We start from the raw sequence: 22,123 nt of genomic DNA, 5'->3' as shown, positions 1-22,123 counted from the left end.
CCAGCTATTACTCAGAGTTAAACATTTTCATCGTACATTTTTTGATATGTTAGTATGTTTCTAAATTGTATTGATTTTTGGTTAATTTTAAGCAAAAAGTGTGTTATAAAAATATTTCCATTTCGAGAGTGTGTTTAAGTGATACCCTCTTAAGCTTTCCTTAAATTGTATATGATTGATGTGTTCAGAAAAATGAAAACTTTGCATGTCAATTGTGATTTAAATTAGAATGAACATTTTTATGGATACTAAATTGAAGGAGGTATCAAAGTAAAACACAAGCTGTTTGTTACAAAGGAAGGGGAAATCAGATGCATAAAATGAAATGACTCACTCAATAGATTTAACATAAGTAAGCACTCCTTCCTAAATAAGGGCATAAGTGTAATGGTTGACCTGGAGCAGTTTTCAAACCTTTTTCGGCAAATGTCGGGAGCTACCAGGAGAGAATGGCCAAACACCTGGACTGAATTACTTTATCTTTCTGATGTTTTAATTTGGCTCTTACCTTGCTTGTTTCTAATAATTTGTGGATACCTGTATGAATTGAAAGATTCTCTGGTGAAACCTGAAAAAGTCACCATAAACCTTTAAAAATTATGAAATCTTTAAAATACATCCTTTAAGATTGTTTTAGTGGTGAAAAATCTTAAATGGTGTCTTTAGGCCTTAATGAAGTAATGATTTTTTTGCACTTGGTAATTTTCCAATGGGCTCACTCAATATTTCAGGTTTTAGACTTCAGTTTGGCTTCATTCATCTCATGCACTCTCCCTCTAGCTTATTTACTTAAGTGGATTATTTATTCTCTTGAAAATTGATAACAATGCTAATTTTTTGTCAATTATAACCTATGTGATCATTTATTTATCCAGAATTTTAAAAGAAAGAATCTTGATTTAACAGGCAAAGCTGGAAATTCAAGCTGTAGCACCCAAGGACTCTTTTGCTCTTCACCTCATTGCTCACACTCCAGTTCAAGGGCATGAAAAAATGGAGCTCATCGTCAATCACAGGGTAATAATATCCTTTTACTGTTTTAAGTATTGTACGTACCAGATAGAATGTTTTGTCATCTCAGGGTGGTTACATAGTTCATTAAACTCTTTTTAAGTTGGTTTGTTTATTAATACCTGAGCTAGCCTAACACTTTGAATATATATAGAAACAAAGGCATTAGTAATATTTGTTCTTATTGAACAGTGGCAGGCATTTTATCAACTTCTTTATCTTATTTAATGCATCAGTGCATTTTTGGAGTTTTAATGAGAATAAATTTCATGCTCAAAATGTTGATTTTTTCAAATTGATCAACTTTACATTTCGCCATACCATGCAGTTAAGTAAAGGTGCAACTTACATTTATTTGTAACATTTTGCAAACTGATCTTTTTCTTTAACTTTCAAGAAATTCTTTAAAAAATGTTTGTGTGTGCTATATGCTATGGATAAAAAAAAATTTACCTCATGGAATTACATTATTTACTAGAAAGTAACCTGAATAATGTTATTTTCTTCAAAATGAAGCAATGACTTAAGGAAAGCATCAATGAAACTGAATTTAAAAAAAACTTCAAGATACATAATGAGTTCTAGTACATAAGGGCTAAAGGAAACTTAGAACTCCTGCCTTAGGAACTAATACTGAGTTAATTCCGTGTCATTTTTATGCTCTAAGACCTCTAATAATTACAATTAAATGCATTTTTTTGTAAATGTGCTAATGCTTTCTTTAGGAATGTACTCTGATAAATAAATAATTTTAATTCAAGAACCTGAAAGCAGAGCATGCCTTGGAGACTGATGTCACTCTTGTCGCCTCTCCTGAGCAGAAAACTACCCTTCATTCACGTTTAGAATTCACTCAGATTAAGCGCATCCTTGACCTGTCCATGACATGCCCAAGCGGTACAACCAACAAAGTACATGCCCGATTGGAAAAGAAGGGTGAAAATCATTTTGAAAGTAAGGACTTTGAGTTAGATTAGTCATGACTGTTTGCAGTAATTATTTTGCTTTGATTATTGTTGGCTGGTGTTAAAATGTTGGCAGGGAAATGGTAGATGATTTAAAATAAAAATCTTTTACCTAAAAAACTATTCAAGGTATGAAGTAAAATGAAAAAGAAAAAGACTGTTGTGGCATATGGCCTACCATGGCCTCTGACGTATTGTTTTTTCATCTTAGTAAACTATTGGAAATATAAACATCATTCATGTTTTAAAAATCTGTTTGGAGTGTAACAATAAATTTTTGAACCCATGAAACTAAGTCAAAAAATTAAATGGCAATGCCCTCAAGAAGATAACTTAGAAACCAAATAAACTGTTGAAAACTGAAAGGAGATTCTGTGAACTAAATAGACTAACATTTTTAAATATCTTATTCACTCAACTAAGCACAACTTTATCACTAGAACAAAGAAATTACTTTGAAACTCAATGGCAAAATAATTTTCTCCTGATTGTTATCAACCCAGGTGAACTGAAAGTTGACTGGTCTGGTGAGCACTTGGTTGCAGAATCATCCCTAAGATTCAGTGGTGTAGACAATTTTGCCATTCATGGCTACTTGGACAGCACTGCTCTGAAAGTGAAGAAGTGGTCCATTGACATAGCCAGCAAAGAAGGAGGTGCTAAAGGTGCTAAGGGCGGAAAGAAAGTTGTTTTTACAGCAAAGAAAGCTGATGAAGTTGTTGTACAGGGAAGGTAAGTTTCTCCTGATGATTTTAGTGATATAGAGTATAATAATTGTTGAAACTTATGCGTATAAAGTGTAAATAGCAGTTTTGCTAATGTAAAGTCAAAAGTCCTTTTCCGATTTTTTCCTGAGTGAAAATTCAATTTGTATACATCTATTTAGTATCCTTCATGCACAGATTGTGTTAATAATTTAGTTCCATATTATTTTCAAGTTGTATATTATGTATATTTATATAGGAATGATTTTTTCTACTGTAATTCCTTATCAGAACTGTCAGATAACAACTACTCTTTGATGATGGTCTCTTGTTAAATTTGATAAACTTTTTTCCATTATGTTTAGATTAAAATGGTCGAATGAAAATTAAATGGTTAAAATTGATGGAATGATCATTTTAGTCAGTCATATTATTAGTTATGAACTGCTGAACCTGGCAGTACACCAGGCTATTTACTTGGAAAATGAAGGAACTCATTACCCATTCAGTTTAATAATTTCCATGTAATAGTGCTTATATAAAACCACATTTATCAACCTGAAGGTTGGTTTGATAGGTGAGGGAAGAGCTCACTCAATACTAAGCCCAACAGGCTGTGAAATTAGCAGTTAAGAATACACGCGCCAATTCCTTCCCTGTGTCACTTATAGATCACCTGGGAGATCTGGTACCCAGACAATCAAACAGCTTGGGTGAAACCTTAGGCAACCCCAGGAATCAAACCCAGGCCCTCTGGTCAGTAGCCCAGTGCTCTACCCACTGGACTACCTTGCCCTGTGTTTATAATTAACAGATAAATTGGTGTTGGGATAAACATGTTTACTGCAATTAACTTTTCTGGTGTTCTTGATTTATAGTACCAGTTTTGCTCGCAAGCAAGAAGGCAATGCCATAACTTTTGAAGGTGTTGGACAATTAAAAATGGGGGATGAGTCAAGGAATGCAAACTTCAAGCTGATTACCAAGACATTGTCTGCCCAGGAAAATGGTGAAACTGGAGTAGAGGTAGGTGTATACCCCTGCTTTGTGGTATATACCCATGTGTATCTGCAAATAATTTTTAGTATAAATATATTTGATTTTTAACCTTGAAAATCTCATTTTTCAGTCAAGGATGGACTTTTCCACCTCGTCAAATAAGGGATTGAAATATACTGTAGTGGGGGAGACTAAATTATCCAGTAAAGTCCTCAGATTTTACAGCAGCATGTGCAAAGGAGGAGATGCTTGTTCTGTTGTGGAAGCTTATTCTAAGGTCAAATTTGAAGGTAAATAAAATTCATATTTTCAAAGAACTTAGCTTGAATATGTTAGATTTTTATCTATATCTTTGTGAGTAGTTTTCTTATTGCAGTGCTGAATATTATTTGTATCACTATTGTATAAAGAATAAAATAGCATTAACCCTGGGAATGGAACAATGGAAGTACATACCAACAACAAGTGAAAAAATCTATGCATCACTTTAGTAAAGTCTTTCAACCTACAATAAAATTAGGGAGTTGTAACTCATTCTTCTTTGTTAATTCTGAAATAATAACTCATATTTATGTTGGTCTTCCTCATGCATTGGCCTCACTTCTACTTGAGGTCTAAAACATAATTTACTTGATTAAACCAAAGGTTGTCAAGGCCAAAAGTAAATATCCCTGTACTTATAAATATTAGCTCCTATCGTAGAATTAATAATAGTAAAACTGTATAATATCAGTGTTGAACACCAAAAGCTTAGAATAAGTAGTATTAAAAGTAAATTAACTTTTCAAAAAAATCAAAATTTTTAACAATACTAAATGTGGAAAGTGCAGTTGTGATGGATTATTCTCATTCAGTTAGCCCAAATCATGATGAATTTTTAAAAAAATTAGCCATCCATATTTATTTTAGGCATATTTTTAAAGAAAACTTTTTAAGCCAAGGATTTCTTGCGAAAACATTTTGAAAATGAATGACTAAAAACTGTGATCCCTGTCCTCATTAAAATATGGTGAAAATGAGCATTCATCTTTCTATCTTCTGATACGCCATGCAAAAGATGCATTGTTCATGTTGTAGAAAAATATATTTTAGAAGACTTTATTTCATAGTTCATTCTTCTCCTAATTCTTTTGAAATATCTGAAGTCAATTTGCCTGTTCTTTTGATTTAGGGCAAGTTTATGTTTCGTAAAAGAAATGCTACTCTTCCAGCTAAATTTTGTACATTCTATTACCTTGATGATTAAGGGAATAAATCAGTTCAAGCTAATTTCTTGCATTAGATCTCTGTCTTGAAAAAATAATAACAGTTTTAATTGTTTCTAGACTTGCAGCATGACATGGACCATGAATTTGCATTCATCGTAGACTTGGGTAGTGTAACTACGCTGGTTCCATTCAGTGTGAAAGGAAACACCCACCGCACTGGCGATTATAACCTGGACCACAAGGTTGAAGTTCACATTGGCAAGGGGGAATCAAAATATTCCTACCACCTCTATCTCAAGGAACATGAAGCTGGTAAATACTAACCATAATTTATTTTCTTTCCAATTTGGCTTTTGCATGACACTTTTAATTGCAGCGCAATTATTTTGGCAAATTAAAGGCATGCCTATTATTTCAGACATCTGATCTGCAAAGTTAAAGTATCAATATTTAAATTCAATGTCATTCAGAATGATGGCTTACAGGTTAATAAAGTGAAATTGTGTCACAGTTTCATGGTTTTATATTGTGATTTGAAGTAATGCAAAATTTAGTATAATCAGCAAAGAATTTCATGGAAAACAATGGGTGTATGATCAGTTTATGAGATCATGACCCATCTCCTGATACCATATTAAGGGTTAGTTTAAATTACACATTCCTTGTAGGATTTTAAGTATTTTCTTTGTTTTCCTCCCCATTCATCAGCAATTAATCCGTTATAAATGGCAGGAAAAACACCATATCATATTACATTATTCAATGATATACTTGTTTATAGCTTGCTACAAAATAACCAATGATTAATTGGCCATAATTATAGGCGTATCCCTACTACTAATGAACTGATAGCCTTTCCAGATCATGTTTGCCTCTGTCACTAAAAATGAAAGTTTCTGTCAAAAAACTCAAGTGTAGCTATTTAAAAATCCCTTGAGATTTGGCAACATGTATTTTTATCCACATGAAGTGTTTCTAATGGGATGGGAAGCTTTATGTAAACTAAGATTCAGAAAGTAAAACTGCTTTTGAGATATTTTTTGAATAAATTTTTTGCAAAACTCTTCATGGATTGTGAAAATTTCTTTACATGTCTTCCTGAATATTTTTCTTTGCTCATTAATTTTATCTGTAATGTCATAATGATGTTTCTTAATCTATCAAAGTTACAATATGCTTTGTATATTGTAGGAGCTATTTTGGCCCTTCCTAAGAGGACTTTGGCTGTCATTGGAACCCTTAATGCTGGACGTGGAAATCAGGCTGGTGAATTTAGTGAAGTTGACGGTGATTTGTCTCTCTGGCTGGACAAAGAACGTCATCCAGAACAGAAAGCATGCTTATCATTTATGGCTAAAGCCAAAGTACAAGATCCGTCAGTTAATTTCAAGACTGAAGTGAAGTTCACTCATCCATCTCTTGGAAAGGCAAGTGCATCAGTTTCATAATAAAGTACCATTTAGTTTTTTTAGCTGGATCTATATGTATAGCTTGCCAGAGTTACATCTACAGGTATGTTGTCATATATGGGTTGCTATAAAAGTGATGATAAATACTGTGAAGAGTGGTTGGTTTTTCCAATTTTAAGCACACCTCCCATCTTGGTAATATGTTCAAAACAGAGTTACGACAGCACAAAGTTGAATGAAAAACATTGCTACAGGCCAAAAAAATAATTCATTGCTTCCTTAAGCATCAATATTTAAGTTTTAAATCTTATCATGCCCATGAAGTAAATGTACTTGTTTAATCATAAGTTATCCTCTACTAGGTATGTCACTCCCTGCCTGTTTTTCTATCATATCTCTTTAAATTTCAGAGATATGAAAATGTACTTCATTGTAACATTGATAGAATATTGAATTTTCTTTACAATAATATGAATGTTGCTGCTGTAACATAAATACTGCATGAAAAAATATATTTGATTATTGTGGATTTCTATTCCTGTATGTATTACAGTACAACCTTATCATTTCAAGAATCAGAGTACTAAAAAATCATCTTACTTGCACATTTACCATTATCAAGAACTAGGACAATCACATGCATTAAATTAATATCCAAAAATGAGTTTAAACTTGGTACCAATGTTGTGTATCATGTGTGTGATAATGTTTTCTGTGACTGGTGCACTAAAGAAAATGGTCATCCATTAAATTTCAGGACTTGGTCGTCAGGGGTGAGGCAACAATTGGAGCTCCTCATAATTGGGTTGACTCAAAATTGGAACTGGATGTGTTTGCCAAGAAAGATCAAATGATAGTCATGAATGTGAAACTGCACCATGAGGCAGTTCAAGGAGGCCACAATATGACTGGTTTAATGGACCTCAAGAGCAAGGTGAATATTTATTTAAAATATAATAAGTACTTTGGCCATTTGTGCATGAATTGTGCTTCTAATGTTGTTTCTGAGGATACTTTCAAAATCCTTTCCAAAGATGGTAATGAAAACTTGAAATAGCAAATAAAATCCCTGCATAACACTCATTGTTCAAAATTTTCCCTCCATTGTTGTTATATCCTAAGTTGTAAAAGGAAGGGGATGAAGCATAGGAAACATTCAATTGATAATTCTGCAAGAATAAGGGGTGCTAAAGATCCCATGAAAAAATTTATGAAATTGAAAGCAATGCATTGTGCATTACTGAAATTATGACTCGGCCATCAATGAGTTCCCAAAAGTTATTATTAGCACCATACCTAATTTGCAAACGAATTCTGAAAATTACTGTTGTCTGAAATTAGTTAATATCTTTTGATAATAATGAATTTGTTGTGATGATTTATTCATTTATTATAATTGTGATTTATTATGATAATAGAAATTTTGCACTCACCAGTAAGTATTCTGGATTCTATTTTTATTAAGTTTCTATTTATACTTGATATGATGTAGGTCTCAATTAGTTGACTTCTGAATAGCTAATTTTTGTAGATATTTCTGAAATTAAGCAATAGAGTAATGTGTATTAAGGAAAAGGAGCTGCCCTTGTTTTCTTATGATGATTCTGCTTTTTCTACAAATTTCATCATTTAGTCCTATTCACATATTAGTGACAATCATAATTTTTTTTTCAGAGCCAAAATGTTGACTTGGAATGGGTTACTCATGCAGCGTACACTAAGCGTTCCCTTGGAGTAGGTACTTTTGCCACATATCTTAACACTAAGAAGGAGCGTGTGGATACTGGAGTTCTCTTCAGGGCATCTACTGACAGTCTGTACCTTTTGGTAAGGCCACTACTGTATTTGTATTAGAAATTATAAAACAGAATATGAACCACTCCTCATGTAAAATAGATCAAAATGCTCTCTAATCTCCTAATTATTTCATTAATATGTAATTTCTCCAAGTGTAAAATAATGCATGTGATGCTTCATTGTTTTTTCGCAATTTCTCCAAAGGCAATTAAATAAAAACTGTACCCATTTAGTAATACACAAAGGTCCATTAAGCTAGCATATTTTTCATTATTTTTGGCATTAAATACATTTTTGATGTTTATGAGTGGTTTAAGATTTTGCTTATGTCTCTTTTGGTTTGGATCAGAATAGTTCTCTATAAGATTATGCCAGTTCTTTCTGTTAAAAATCACAATAGAATTAGCAGAAACCAGCTTTACCCTTTTATTTTATATGTATATTTTTGTATTATTTGCTGTGTAATTTTAAAATTATAATGTCATTGTTTCTCTTCCTATGGAGCGCTTTCTATGCTTTATGAGAAATCCTTTGTTGCCCACCATGAATGATGCGAAGACTTTTAAATAAGGGAATTAATCTTTAATTAAGGGAAGATAATATTTATATTGGGAATGGGTTGCTTTTTTGAAGAGCTTAAATGTACATACAGTTAACTCTTGATTATGCATGCTTGCATTATCCTAGCGATTCTCTCTTCTCAGTACCTCAAAGTTTAATAAAATTATGATTGAAAAGATAATTAAATGCTCTGAAACTATGATTAACTTTTTTTTTTTTAAATTCAGGCTTTAAATATCTGTGCTTTCTAAAAACTTTTAAATTTCACAAAATCAATAGTTGTCAGTAGTGTTTAATGTATTAATTTAAACATTTTTTGAACAATCTGTACTTTCCCATTATTGTTTCAATTACATTTATTAGCCATGAAATATTCTCCTCTAGGGTGAGAAGGTTTTACCCTTCAGCAAAGTAATTGTTAACTATCCCCATTACATTATTTTAATTGATATCATATGATGAATATGAATCTGCAATAGTGATCCTTTTTTTTAAAATTTGTCTTTCGCCATTAATTAGTTATTTCCTGGCAATGAGTTTTCTATATAAGAACTGCTATTCACTTCATTGGATAGTTCTATGTGATTGTAAATCCTTACTTTCATCCTAATAAACTGGCTGAAAATGTACTTTCAATTGCTAAAAAACTCAAATTAATGGAAAACACAGAATGAAAAAAAGGAGTTTCTGCATATATCCGTTTTATACCACAATCTTATTTTCTGCATATTTCGGTCATCTGTATGTTTCTCAATTATGAGTGCTTTGTCATGATTTGTGCATGTGCATGATTTGTCATTTGTATTAGTACATTAGGATACAGATATTTGAAAGTTCACTGTATTTCACTTCCTCCAGGGAATTATTGAAGATTAATTTTTTTCTTCAGGTTAAGGCTCCAAAACACGAAATTGTACGAGCTGATGTGAAGATGGATTTCTCTGAAGTGAAACAAGCTATCACCAGTGAAGTTTGCCTCTTTGGTAAACACACTCATGTTGACACCTATGAATTCCGTGGGCTAAATTCTTTCAAATACTCTTCACACGAGAAGGGTAAGTAGTCAGTTCTTTCCTTTTTACAAAATAGATACTGCCACTATGACAATAAAATGCAATTTATGTTTTGAGTTGAAAGGTAATAATGGCTTCTTGTGCATGAAATGGGGAAATGTGATCATTTTGTAATCACTAGACAAGTAAAATTGAATTCTTTTTTCTATTAGGATCGCCAAATGATCAGTTCCAGGCTCATGGTACTCTTGTCTGGGGCAAGGCTATGGAAGTGCATGTGGATAGACTGAAGGGTGGGCAGAAAGAGGTGTTGGCATTTTTGACTCTTGCCCTTGATCAGGAGCACTTCTTTGATGTCAAGCACGCTTGGGAGCAAGCCCACATCAAAACATACTTGGTAAGGATTACCACAAAATAGGTATATTTTATTGCATTCTATTTCATGGATTACACCCCCCTTGAGGAGTATCGCGTAGATGTGAATGTATTTAACAAATATCAAAATCAACTTATTATAAGCTCTCTGTGAATATCCTCTTATCCAAATGGGTTCATTCCCAGATTGGGTGGAGGGTATGGTTTTAAACAGAGAGTTTTATGAGCATAATTTTCAAACCAAAAGTTTATTTTGAGTTTCCAGCTGGATATAAAAATAAACCTTTCGATTGTGACATTACTAGACATCTATTGACACTGAGTTCAGCACAGGCACACATGAACAGAATCAAAATGAATGCAAAATCGATTGAAAAATAAAAGGAATGATGTTCCATCTGTGACATTTAAAGGTAGAGTCATTTTCCATTATCTTTCATCTCTGTAATCATTCAGAACAGCCAAAGGATGGGATTCCAGGTAAACTGGAAGGAATAGGGGTCTTGGATGATGTAGTTACATGTCGAAAATTCAGGGTTCAGCCTTTTTTCTGGGACTGTCTTTGGTATTGTGAGGTGTGACAAAGTTGTTAATACCCTTGCCACACTTTTAGCAGATATTGTGCAGAATATTGGGCTATGCTAACATACATAAGAGGCAGACATTACTTGGTGAAGAATGGGTATAAAGAGGTGGGTGTAGAAACAAAATTTATCATAGTGTAAACTAAATTTCTTGGATAGAATTTAAGTTGAAGACAAGAAAATGTGGAAAATTAGTTTTGTAATATAAACTTGATTTTGAATCATCAAAAACTGAGCGCATAATCAATTGAACAAAACTGCTAAGTTTCATGACAAGTTTTCTGGGTAGCCTAAACCATTCAATTCGTATGAGCCATATGATAAATTACAGATCCAGAAAATTTCACCTTAGCTGATGATTTATTTGATTTGAATGATTTGGAGTTGAATTTAGATTTCATTAGGTACCAGAAAAAAACAAGAAGAATGCCTAGAGAAATATAGTTATTCTTAGAAAAATCTAAACTACATAAATACATCTATATCTTTCTCTCTGAGGACACGTACCAAGTTCTTCTTTTGACCCATTGAGTTAATAACCTTTGAAATCAAGTTCATGTGCCTACTTGCCATAACTCTGAGATATGTAAATTTTGTCATGTTATTTATTTATTTATCGGCTTAATTGGGCAAGGTTGAGACTCATAGTCCCTTCTTCCACCTAACCTTACATTACAGACATTATATTGAAGACAATCACATACAACCAAACCCTAGGTGGAGTGAAATCCACCTAGGCGGGAATCGAACCCACGACCTTTGGGTTGGTAGCCGAGGACGTTACCCTGCCGCCACCGAGGCCGGCGGCGGGGTAACGTCCTCGGCTGTTATAAGTGTATTAGAATGGGCAAAGGCTCTGCAATATTGTGTGTTTGACATTCAGATTATATCTGTACATCAATGAAGTATTCTGGAGAGAAAACCCTGGTTTAAAGTGTTCATACCAATATCCAAAGTGAACAGTGAAGACCAATGATGAGAAACATTTGAAAACAAATGATTTTTTTAATTGATGAATATCTGCATGGATACAAAATTAATCTTATCAAAATGTCACTGCGGTTACTGCTATTTGCCAGATTTTTGATTTTGGTGCATGAAGCCTGTATTTTTTAACGATACAGTGGTGAAATTAGCACGCCAGAAAAGCAAAAGATTCAAATCTTGTTAATCCATATGCATGTTGTAATATTCTGTATGTACTGTTGCAGGCTATACCCCCTTGGAGGGATATTGAGAATTATATTCACATGTATATTCATTGTTCACATACATCATATTGCTCCTATAATGGTCCCTAGCTCTTTGGAATCAATATTGAATACATTATAGAATAATGCTCAGTGTATTGAGAATTATTAATGTAACTGTAATGATAATTCATTGAATATTATCAGCGGTTTCTGAAAGTAAATTTTCTCTAAGTTGGAACTGATTGTAAATTTCTCATTGCAGTCTGACGTGAAGAATGATTACACGTACATGGTTGATGAGGCCAAGAAAATGACTCAGGAAATGAGTAAAGGATTTGAAGCTGAAGGAAAGGCTTTGCTGGAGCTCCTTAAAAAATCTTCACCAAATTTCAAACCTCTTCTGGAATCTTATAAGACTCAGTTAAATGAATTTAAGGAAGAAATCCTCAGTGATGAGCATGTTCATGAAATTGTGGTTGCCCTGTAAGTATTCCTCAGAGTATTCTAAACTTTCAATACCTATTTTATTTGATTTTTGATAAGTGGACTATGTTCATTATTCATATACTTTTGATCTAATTTGATTTTTAGCTAATAATTTTGCATGAATTTGAGTTTTCAAAATGTTGCTTATTTAAGAAATTAGCAAACAAGAACTTGTCACTTCTGTGCCCTTTAATTAAAGTAGTAATGAACATTTGAATCTGATTTGCATTGCACTGTTTTGATCATTTCTGCACTAAAATGTGAACTTATTGCCCTGATTTTTCCAGGCAGTTGAAATAGGTTGTACTACTTAAACGAATATCAGAAAAAAACATATTTTGCTGTAAAAATAACAATAACCATGAATTAATGCCTTATGCTATGTGAATTTAATTCCTGATTCTAATCTATGATTGTGTTGAAGTTAAATTTTTATATTTATAAATGGAATTCTTATATGCTTTATTACTACTATGCATTTGATAACTTTCAAGAGCTTATCTAAGTAAGATCAAGGTGGTTGAGTCCACATGGAATTCATATAGAAATTGAGGTGGAAGTCTGGTATGAACCTAAGGTTGAATCTATGCGATTTTGCTCACTCTTTGAGACAATCTAATTTCTCTGAGACAATCTAATCCATCATATTTCCACTTAATTGAAAACTTTAATGTGGGGTCTACTTTAATTCCATAAATTTTTGAAATTTTCTAATTAAATTGCATTTAACCTTTCTACCTAATTTACTCTTTGGATATACATAATCTAATATACTCTATATACACATATTAGAAAAATATAATAAAATAATTAATACCTCCACCTTTGCACTAAGAAGTGCTTCAAGCTCTTAATATTTATCAACTGATCATCAATTATAATTTAAATCTTGATGTGCATAAATGTAGTCCTAACCAAAATATTGTGCAAATGGTAAAATCTAAGTTTAAATATAATAAACCTTAAATGTAGAGCATTTATCATTTTCATTGAATCATGACTTCCTTTGGGGGTTCAAATAGCCAGCTCCAAGTAGAAACAACCATGTATCTCTATGAAAATCTCTTTTATCACTTAAGAAGGGATTAAAAAAGGAAATGTCTACCTATAAATTTACTTCCTTGCTCTAAGGAGGAAATATTATTTTATTCTCAAAAAATTACCATTTCCACTTCCATTCTACCCTATTTCCATTTTTGGTAATTGTTGGAAATAATGTTAATTTTCAGCTCCAGCAATTACCTGTATTCCTTAGTGAATTTTATGTGGAATTGATATGGATACATAAGCTGTTCTCACTGGACTGGTGGCAAACATTAAAATTCGTATATTTCATTGGGCATAGAATGAATTTAGCTGTATCAGTGCATGGATCACGAAAAGAGATTGCATCTTGCATGTAAATAATAATTCGTTCAAATTTGGTATCTTTTTTCAGAGAGAAATTTATTGGTACATTGAAAGAAACGTTTGCTAAAACCATTGAGAAGCTTAATCACATGAATGAAGAGTTTGTCAAAGCATGGAATCAGTATTGGGAAAAGGTAAATAAATAAATGTGATACTTTCTGTGTTTATGGTTACAGTTTTCCATGAAATTTTCTTTTTCTTCTAATTATTATTTTTTCTTTTATTTAGGTTATTGCTTTCTATGAAAAAATGATGCCTATGGTCCGTGAATCAGTTTCAAAGGTTGTGGCTGTATTTGCTGAAGGTTTTGAGAAAATGAGCCACTACACTGTGGAGTTATTTGAAAAACTATTTGAATTCATGCAACAATTCAGTGGTGAATTTAAGGCTGTTGGAAAGGTTATTGTTCAGTTTATACAAGGTAAGTACATTTAACTTCAATTTATTGCTCATAAATTTTGTTTATTTGGGCTGGAGACTTTGTTTGATAATTATATTCTGTCTTGTCAATTACGTATTGTTCCACAGCATTGGAAAATGTTGAATCTATCCCTGCATGAATTGTTCTTCATCTGTCTTTTGCTATTATTTGTAGTTGTAAATTGTTCATTAATGAAAATATTAGTGAATGTCTTTCCTAATACTAACTACAGTGGAAGGAGACTACAATGAGTGTTCACCAAGTATATAAATGTAATTTTTATAAAGCATACTTCTACACTTAATGTCTAAAATAATGTCTTGGGGCCTATAAATTTTAGTACTATAGGCGAGGCTATGGAAAAACAAATGAGATTAAAAAGAAAGACATCATAGATTTGTTGAAAACTATAATGTGTTGGCCATAAAAGTAAATTTTTCTTCCTAAGTTTCATGTAGTTGTTACCAATTTTTTTAAGCACCAATGGCACTATTTGGAAATGCTACAAATGTGTAAGTAAAGGGAGGATGTATTTATGGCTGTAAAAATAAAATGGAGAAAGAGCATTACCCATAAGGTTGCACTTGAAAATAAAGCCTTTCAATTTAATGCTCAGTAGTAAAAGCAAAATTGTGACCAATATGGTGGTGGAAGTATTTTTCAGGAAGTTATGTATCCACATTTATATCAATAAGAAAAATTTGACATGTGATGTAGCATCAAATTAGGATTAAAACATCAAACATCCCATTAATCTGCATAAACTAAGTTCATAGTTGCAGGTGTCTGCTATAAAGACTCTTAATGGAAAAATAATACTATAATATCACATTATAAGGATACTTAAAATTATATTTAACAGTACTGATATACATTGAGACCTGTCTCTGACTGACATTGCTAGTTCCATAACATATTGATTGCCATCAGTGATGCAAGCTGAATGCTGGGAGTAAAGTATGAACTGCTGTGTTAGTGCATAGAGCAGAATGTTATTTGACATTCAATAAAGTCACAGTAATGTTTAATTATTTTAGTGAAATCCTAAGGAGTGAGCATTTTTCCACAGATTTATTCTCCTTCAGATGGCCATTAATTGAAAATATTTGATTAATCCCACAAAAACCATTCATAAAAATAATTATCAACAGAACAATATTTTAATCCTGGGGAAGGGAAAAATGTAAAGTTTATATTTTTTGTTTATCCTGTTACAATTGAAATGTATGTATTGGATAATGAAGTATTTAAAGCTATCAGAGTCACAGTCTTTAATGCGTTGTCTATGTCGTCTAGCTGCTTACTTTGTGTGTGATCTTAAAAATTCCAATGGCATTGGAAGGACACTCATTCATAAATCTTACAGTTAGTCTGTCTTACTGTCTTTTTACCAATCATTATTACTCGAGGGACTCTGTGTATTTTCACTAATTACCCTATCACATGTTCTTTCTTTTAACAATTTTTCACAAATCTCTTGGATGTTGTGTTAACTTTATTGAACTATTTAATTAACATTCTCTCATGGTTCCCAAATACAGGGTGGGGTAGAATGAACTACCTAGTTTAAAAAATCACTGCAAACTACACAGGTGAATTAGCAGAGTAGGAGTAGTGGCATTAGCTGAGGTAAAAAATGCTATTTTTAGTACTTACCATGCAGTGGTCTGGTGAGAATCGAGGATTTGCTGTAGAAACATTATTTAAGAACAATAATAGTGTGGTGGTGATGCAGAGGGCACTGTGGTCTAGTGACAAAGTGCATTTTCACCTCTCCAGCTCAGTTAATATGTTAAATTTTCATTACTGGGCGACTGACAATCCTTGGGGACTTCACCCAAGATCTCTTCATTACCCCTAAGTGACATTTTGGTGTGATGTGTTAATGTGACATAAGCATTATTGGGCCTTACTTTTTTGAACCTCGAGGATCAAATGTGAACTCTGTGCACTATTGTGAGATGCTGGAGGACTTTTTACTCCCCAAAATGGAAGAATATGGTGAGGAATATGGCACAGAAGCCTTTTGTTTTCAATGGGATGGTGCCTAATACCATTTGTCGTTCACGCCAAATCCTGCAAGAACAATTTCTTGGCAGCCTGATCTACTTACAAGGGGATGTTCCATTGGCCCCTCACTCCCCAGATTTGAGCCCATGTGATTTTTTTCTTTGGGGATATATCTCAAAGCTGAGGTTTATGAAGTTCAACCAAGGACCTTGGACCTTGGAAGCTCTTAAGGAGGCAATTATAGATGTCATTGCTGGATTAACGGAAGATATGTTGAGAAGTTTTTAAAAACATTTTTGAACGGCTCAAAATGTGCACTGCTCACCATGGTTGTCACCTGGATGAAATAATAATCAAAACCTATGAAAAAAAATGGTATTAGAAGTAGTTTTCAGAAACAACAACCTTTTTTAATTATCTTGGTTGATTTTTTACAATTTATCTCACCAAATCAGAGAGTCCATTCTGCTCTACCCTGTACTTGTTGTGTAAGTGTGAAACTAATGTAAAATAATGTCTCTCCTTTTTCGTTTTACATTTATCTACGGCTCATCTAATGATCCCAGATTTCTTTAAGGTAGTTCTGCAAATCCCTGTAATGTGTGATCCCTCAGAAAAAGGTTGGAGGTAAGAATGATTGCTAAGTACTCAAGGTTGTCTCAGTCAATTTGTATAGAAACTACAGAATTTGTGTGATGATGAAGAGAGGCCATTGCACTTAGCATTAGATGCACAATTATTTAGTCATTTTGATCAGATATATAAATTATGATTATATGAAGGCACAAGTTCTTTGTACTCAAACAACCATGTTGAATGGCATTCATTTGTATATATCTAGGGAAAGAAGACTGATTATATCTCACTTAATTCTAAATTTGATGAGAGTAATTTTGTGTTTCTTTAACTTAGTTAGAATCCTAAGGATGATCAACTTTTAAATCTCAATCAAATTGCAATCTTTTCCTGAGGGAACCTGGCAAAAGGAAAACCTAATTTAATTAAACTAATTAATTAAAAGGCTATAGGGGTTTGTTGAGAAGTTTCTTATCGGTGATGATTTAATTAATCCAAGAATGGTAACGGGGGTGAAAAAACATCCCAAAGGGGTTGAAATCTTGTGCTAAACGAAAACATTTTTCTCTCATCTTATTAACTTTGAAAAAAAAATCTTTGTGTCACGTGATTATACATTAAAAAACAAAAAAATCAGCCCCAATAGGACTCTCATAGTCATAATGGGTATGAGATATGAATTTTTGAAAATTGTTACAAGAATAGGATGAAAAAAAAAGCATTACCATGCTAGGGCTAAATATCTTATCTTAGGACTATCAGGAGAATGAACATCCCGCTAGATCATGTAGTACCTATAAAAAATCTTTATTTCACCAAGAGAAGAGGTCATGTTTGGAATTACATTAGTTTTTGATCATCATTGGTTCCTTTAATTAACATGAATTTCCACAAAGTTGAGCCGGGCACAATTGAATATCATTGGTTCACTCTTCATCACACAGCTGAGCTGCATTTTTTTTGTGTATAAAACAAGGTTTCAGGTGTTTATGAATCAAGGTTTCCTATTTCATTTTGCAGAGCAGTTCCTTTTGGCCCTGTATCCAATTCTGGCTAACATTTTACACCACTTGATTTAAATTTTATTTTCATCTTTCCACATGTGTGAAAGTGATGAAATACCTATGATCAGCAGTCCGGTGGTAGTAGAGAACATCACCATCTCTCCCTTTAAAAGTCAATTTAGCCCCCTATTTTTGTGCTGACTTCCCATTTTTAAGGGCAACTGTATGTTCTAATAAACCTTGGCTTAAAGAAAAAAGTTACAAGTTATGCAAAATATTTAATAATAGTCTAACCAACACTGAATGTGTAAAGTAGAATCGTAAAAGAAATTGCATTGTTATCCCCATGAGATCAGCTATGAGGCATGAGCACATTTAATTCTCAACTGGGGACATCTAAAAATTACACTGAAGAGAGGTTAATAGAAAACAGTGAACATGGCTTGTGTGGATAAGAAATCAAGGAGGGCATTGGGGATATATCAAATGGGGAACATTTATGTCATGTGGATTCGCCTTTGTCTTTCTAAGTGGTGACATTATCCCCAATATCTATACCAAAAAATGATTCAAATGTTGGAGGATTTAGGAGAACTCTTAATAATATGCCACACATGAGATTGCTATGGGAATACTGCTGTAAGCAACTAATCAGTTATGTATTCAATCTTTTAAAAGTGCTCTCAGCTTTTATTTTTATGCCAATAATTGTTCAGGAGGGAGAGGAGGAGGAAGGTGAAAAATTTTCTCTAAAATATGTAGACCTTCACAATGGCAACTCAAAATCAACTTGATATTAATCACTGAAGAATGCTGTGGCTCAGACAAATGATTTTGAGGTGCTTTTCCGAAAGCAGTTAATTTAAGACTCATTTCCTGAGTTTGTGGAAAGCTTTTTTTGCCTTATCGAAAGGGGACTATCCTGTCCTTGCAGACGTGGCGCGAACTGTTGGCAAGCTGTTGGACGAAGTTAAGCACCGTTATGAAGAATTGAGAAAGGTAGCGGCCGAGCACTTGAAGGCAGTACCAGCATTTGATATGATCAAGGAGTATTACGATGAGGTATGTGATTTCCCTGGAGTTGATTCTAAGACAACTAAATTGAACAGCCTTAAATAATTTGATTTGTTGTAATTGTAATTTTTGGAGCATTTAGATGTATTTTGCTTTTCATGCAGCAGAAAGGGGAGATCATTCTTGTTCAACCTAATAGTATATGCATTGAATAAGTATCTGCCAGCTTTTTTTTATAATTTAGTATTGAATTTAATGTGGTTTTTCATATTTGTAGCAAAATAACAATTAATACAATCACCTCTATTATTAGTTTACCATGTGAAACAATTATTTCAAGTATTCAGCATGTGCTGCATGCTGAAAGTATGCAAGTTTAGGATTCATTTTAATCATAACTTATTGTACAGCCTTTACCGACTAATGTGGCATCTTTAATGAAATATTCACTGTCCCAATTAAAATTTATAATCGCTTTGATGGTTTTACTAACTGTAAAATCACATGTTATTATTGGATCAGAAGAATTAATTTAAATTCACCTAATTTTATTGCATAATGTTTTGTGTAAGATGTACAACTTAATCCGGAGGAGGAAATTATCATTTGCAAATATTTTGAAATGGCTGAATCTTCTTTAGTTTAGTAAATATCTCCAAGGGGATGAATGAATATCCAAAGTACAGCACAGACAATATCTGCTAGACTGCTGAGTTCAAGCTTACGCCTGTGTAAAAATTTATTTATTACATTCCATTATTTATAGATTCCATTTATCCATTCCATTATTAGTTATTACATTCCATCAAAATTATGCATAATTTAGAGATATCAAAATATATAAAATTTGAATTATTACATATCATAATGGTTATTTCAGTACTCAACCTTTAATTGAATGATTTATTCAAGTACGTAGGCACATAGTTGCAAATGAATTAGGGGAAAAGATTTCATCCGAATTTGTCCTTGTTGAATGCTGGGTTGCTTATTTTTTAGTGATTAAATACGGAGTGTACATAATTATTCTTTACAGAAATTATATCTGGTTAGGATACAGGGAGATATTAAATGGTGAATGTGGTAAGATGATGTTAATCTAACAGAAAGTGCATCTGTAAAAAAGTTAATTTTATAACATAAGTAGTTAGTATTTATTTTTTTATAATGCACACTTTTTTAATAGTAATTATTTGATCACAGTTTGTGGCAAACCTTCCTGAGACAGTGTATGGAGTGATGACGGAGGTCATGGCTACTTTGAAGGAGTCTGCACCAACTGATGAATTGAAAGAATTTTTGACAAGTCTTGAATCTTACTTGAAAATGGTAAGTATCATTATTGTCTTGGTAGAATATTTTTTTTCTTCATTCCAAACAATCAAAATTATAATATTCAATTTCTCAACTATTATAATTATCCATCCCTGATCATTGGTACTCATATTTCATAGCTAAATAATATTGTTACCATTTATTTGGATCATCTGCTTTTGATTGGTTGAGGAAGATGTCAAGAATTTCAGTTCCTTGTCTTGGAATCCAAAATATTGAGGTGAAAGCTTGAGGGCTGAGTGATTAACACATTTTAATGTTGCAAGTTAATCAGGTAGAGTGACATTTTTGTACATGACAATCAGGTAGAGACACATTGTTTACCTTAGAATGCATGTAATATTTTTACCCACTAGTTCAATCTCAAATCCTTGAGGAAACCCAATTTGAAGGAGGCGATTAGATTTCAGCTCTTGAAATATTCCAGAATTTGAGTGTGGGCTTTGGTTTCAGTTATTTTTGCAGTTACTGATATAATGGGGATGGGTCTATAGCTTTTAGGAACAGTTGTATGCATTACCTTTTTAATGCAATGGATATACTATTCAGAATTTTAATGAGCCTAGAAGTTTCCTGAATAAAATCCTGGAAAAGATTGGGCAATGGCACATGGGAAGAGAATGGGCAATGAAGTGGACAACCAACTTGATTACATCATTTGAGAGACCATTGACGTCTCTTAACTTGTGGAAATTTCAATTTTTTTACTACATTGATTATTTTCCTTACTGTTACCCAGCACCATTGAAATCAGACAGAAGTGACTGGATGTGTCTGAACATCACAGCTTGGAGTAGTAATACTTGATCAAGTAGTTATCACAGAATTGACAAATTAGCTGTTCGAAGTTTCTGGATTGGTAGGGACACAGCAGTAATTTCTTGATGCCTCTGTTTCCTTTTGATTACTGTCCCAACAGCCTTACATTTGATATAGGTTCTGTTAATTAAGCCAGTGTTAGCATTGCATTTAACTTAAAGTACTGCTGATTGATATTCCTTTTTAGTATTTTTCACCCATCTTAAAAACCATATGCTAATAATTTATAGACAGATCTGTGGGCAATAGAATGTATACAAACAAAATTGTCATCAAAATCTAAAATATCAGTAATTTTAATCAATAATCAAATTGTAATAAAATTTCTTTTGAATTAATCTTTCCTTAGTTAACCCATTAATACTCAAATGGATTAATTGTTTTATTCCACTTGATCCATGACAATTTTATTCTTCCCAAATTTTTATTTTCTTTGAGATTTTCGCTCTTCTAAATTTTTTTGACTTTCCATCCAGATAAAATGAGAGAATAAATAGAATCTGAGGAATATTACTTAGTAAACAAAACGTTCAAATGATTCCAGAGTTTCAGAAAATTTCACTTGTGTATTTTTTGTGTGATATGTATCCTGCATTGCAATATTAAGTTTGAAATAATAAGAAACGATTGTTCCTTTAATTTTTTCAGAAAATTCAAAAAACTGCATGTGATGATCAAGCCGAACTTAAAAAATTGTATACTCTTTTGGTCAAAGCAATAAAATCTTTGGAAGAGTTATTACGAGCTCAAGGACATGACTACCCTAAGGATTTCTCTTTGGCTCAGGTAAATTTAAAAGTTTTCGTTAATTATATGATGATTTTTTCCTGCCTAGAATATCATTTTTAAATTACATGATTGGAGATTACTTCAATACCATCAACTCATTTATATCTCATGAATGTCAAGGTTTTTCTTTTTCAAGTTTATCAATTTTAACTTTTCTGTAATTTTCAATTTAAAATCCAAATTTTTTCTCCAAGTTATTTTGAAAAACGGAGTGTGTGCATTGGTTGTGCATCAATTATGCCTTTTATTGGGATCCATTTAGGTTCACTTCCATGGGTTAGTTATTGGTTTTGGTTCTACTAAGTTCAGTGAATGATCAAGTACTGCACAATCAACGGTGGCAGTAGTAAGTAAAAGCTTGCCTCTTTTGGAGAAAATTATCTCCTGAATAGAAATTATGTGTATAAACCATGAGAAGTTTCATACTTGCATAAAGTTTT

General features: G+C 32.7%; 1 protein-coding gene across 1 annotated transcript in view; it reads left to right on the top strand.

The window, feature by feature from the left end:
• LOC139695414 (apolipophorins-like) overlaps nt 1-22,123 on the top strand; it is an 82,212-nt gene that overhangs the window by 45,931 nt on the left and 14,158 nt on the right. Inside the window, exons 32-48 of the mRNA XM_071594160.1 lie at nt 907-1,017; nt 1,773-1,965; nt 2,480-2,708; nt 3,559-3,706; nt 3,810-3,969; nt 5,005-5,199; nt 6,079-6,314; nt 7,054-7,230; nt 7,971-8,123; nt 9,544-9,709; nt 9,880-10,064; nt 12,082-12,302; nt 13,744-13,849; nt 13,944-14,136; nt 18,661-18,788; nt 19,944-20,069; nt 21,543-21,680. Coding sequence (XP_071450261.1) covers nt 907-1,017; nt 1,773-1,965; nt 2,480-2,708; nt 3,559-3,706; nt 3,810-3,969; nt 5,005-5,199; nt 6,079-6,314; nt 7,054-7,230; nt 7,971-8,123; nt 9,544-9,709; nt 9,880-10,064; nt 12,082-12,302; nt 13,744-13,849; nt 13,944-14,136; nt 18,661-18,788; nt 19,944-20,069; nt 21,543-21,680 — 2,865 coding nt within the window. The remainder of the gene's footprint in view (nt 1-906; nt 1,018-1,772; nt 1,966-2,479; nt 2,709-3,558; nt 3,707-3,809; nt 3,970-5,004; nt 5,200-6,078; nt 6,315-7,053; nt 7,231-7,970; nt 8,124-9,543; nt 9,710-9,879; nt 10,065-12,081; nt 12,303-13,743; nt 13,850-13,943; nt 14,137-18,660; nt 18,789-19,943; nt 20,070-21,542; nt 21,681-22,123) is intronic.

The sequence above is a fragment of the Hetaerina americana genome, unplaced genomic scaffold, assembly GCF_022747635.1.
Source record: "Hetaerina americana unplaced genomic scaffold, ioHetAmer1.1.p SCAF_6, whole genome shotgun sequence".
NCBI lineage: Eukaryota > Metazoa > Arthropoda > Insecta > Odonata > Calopterygidae > Hetaerina > Hetaerina americana.
The sequence above is the reverse complement of the archived record's forward strand: the minus strand, read 5'-3'. Positions and strand labels throughout refer to the sequence as shown.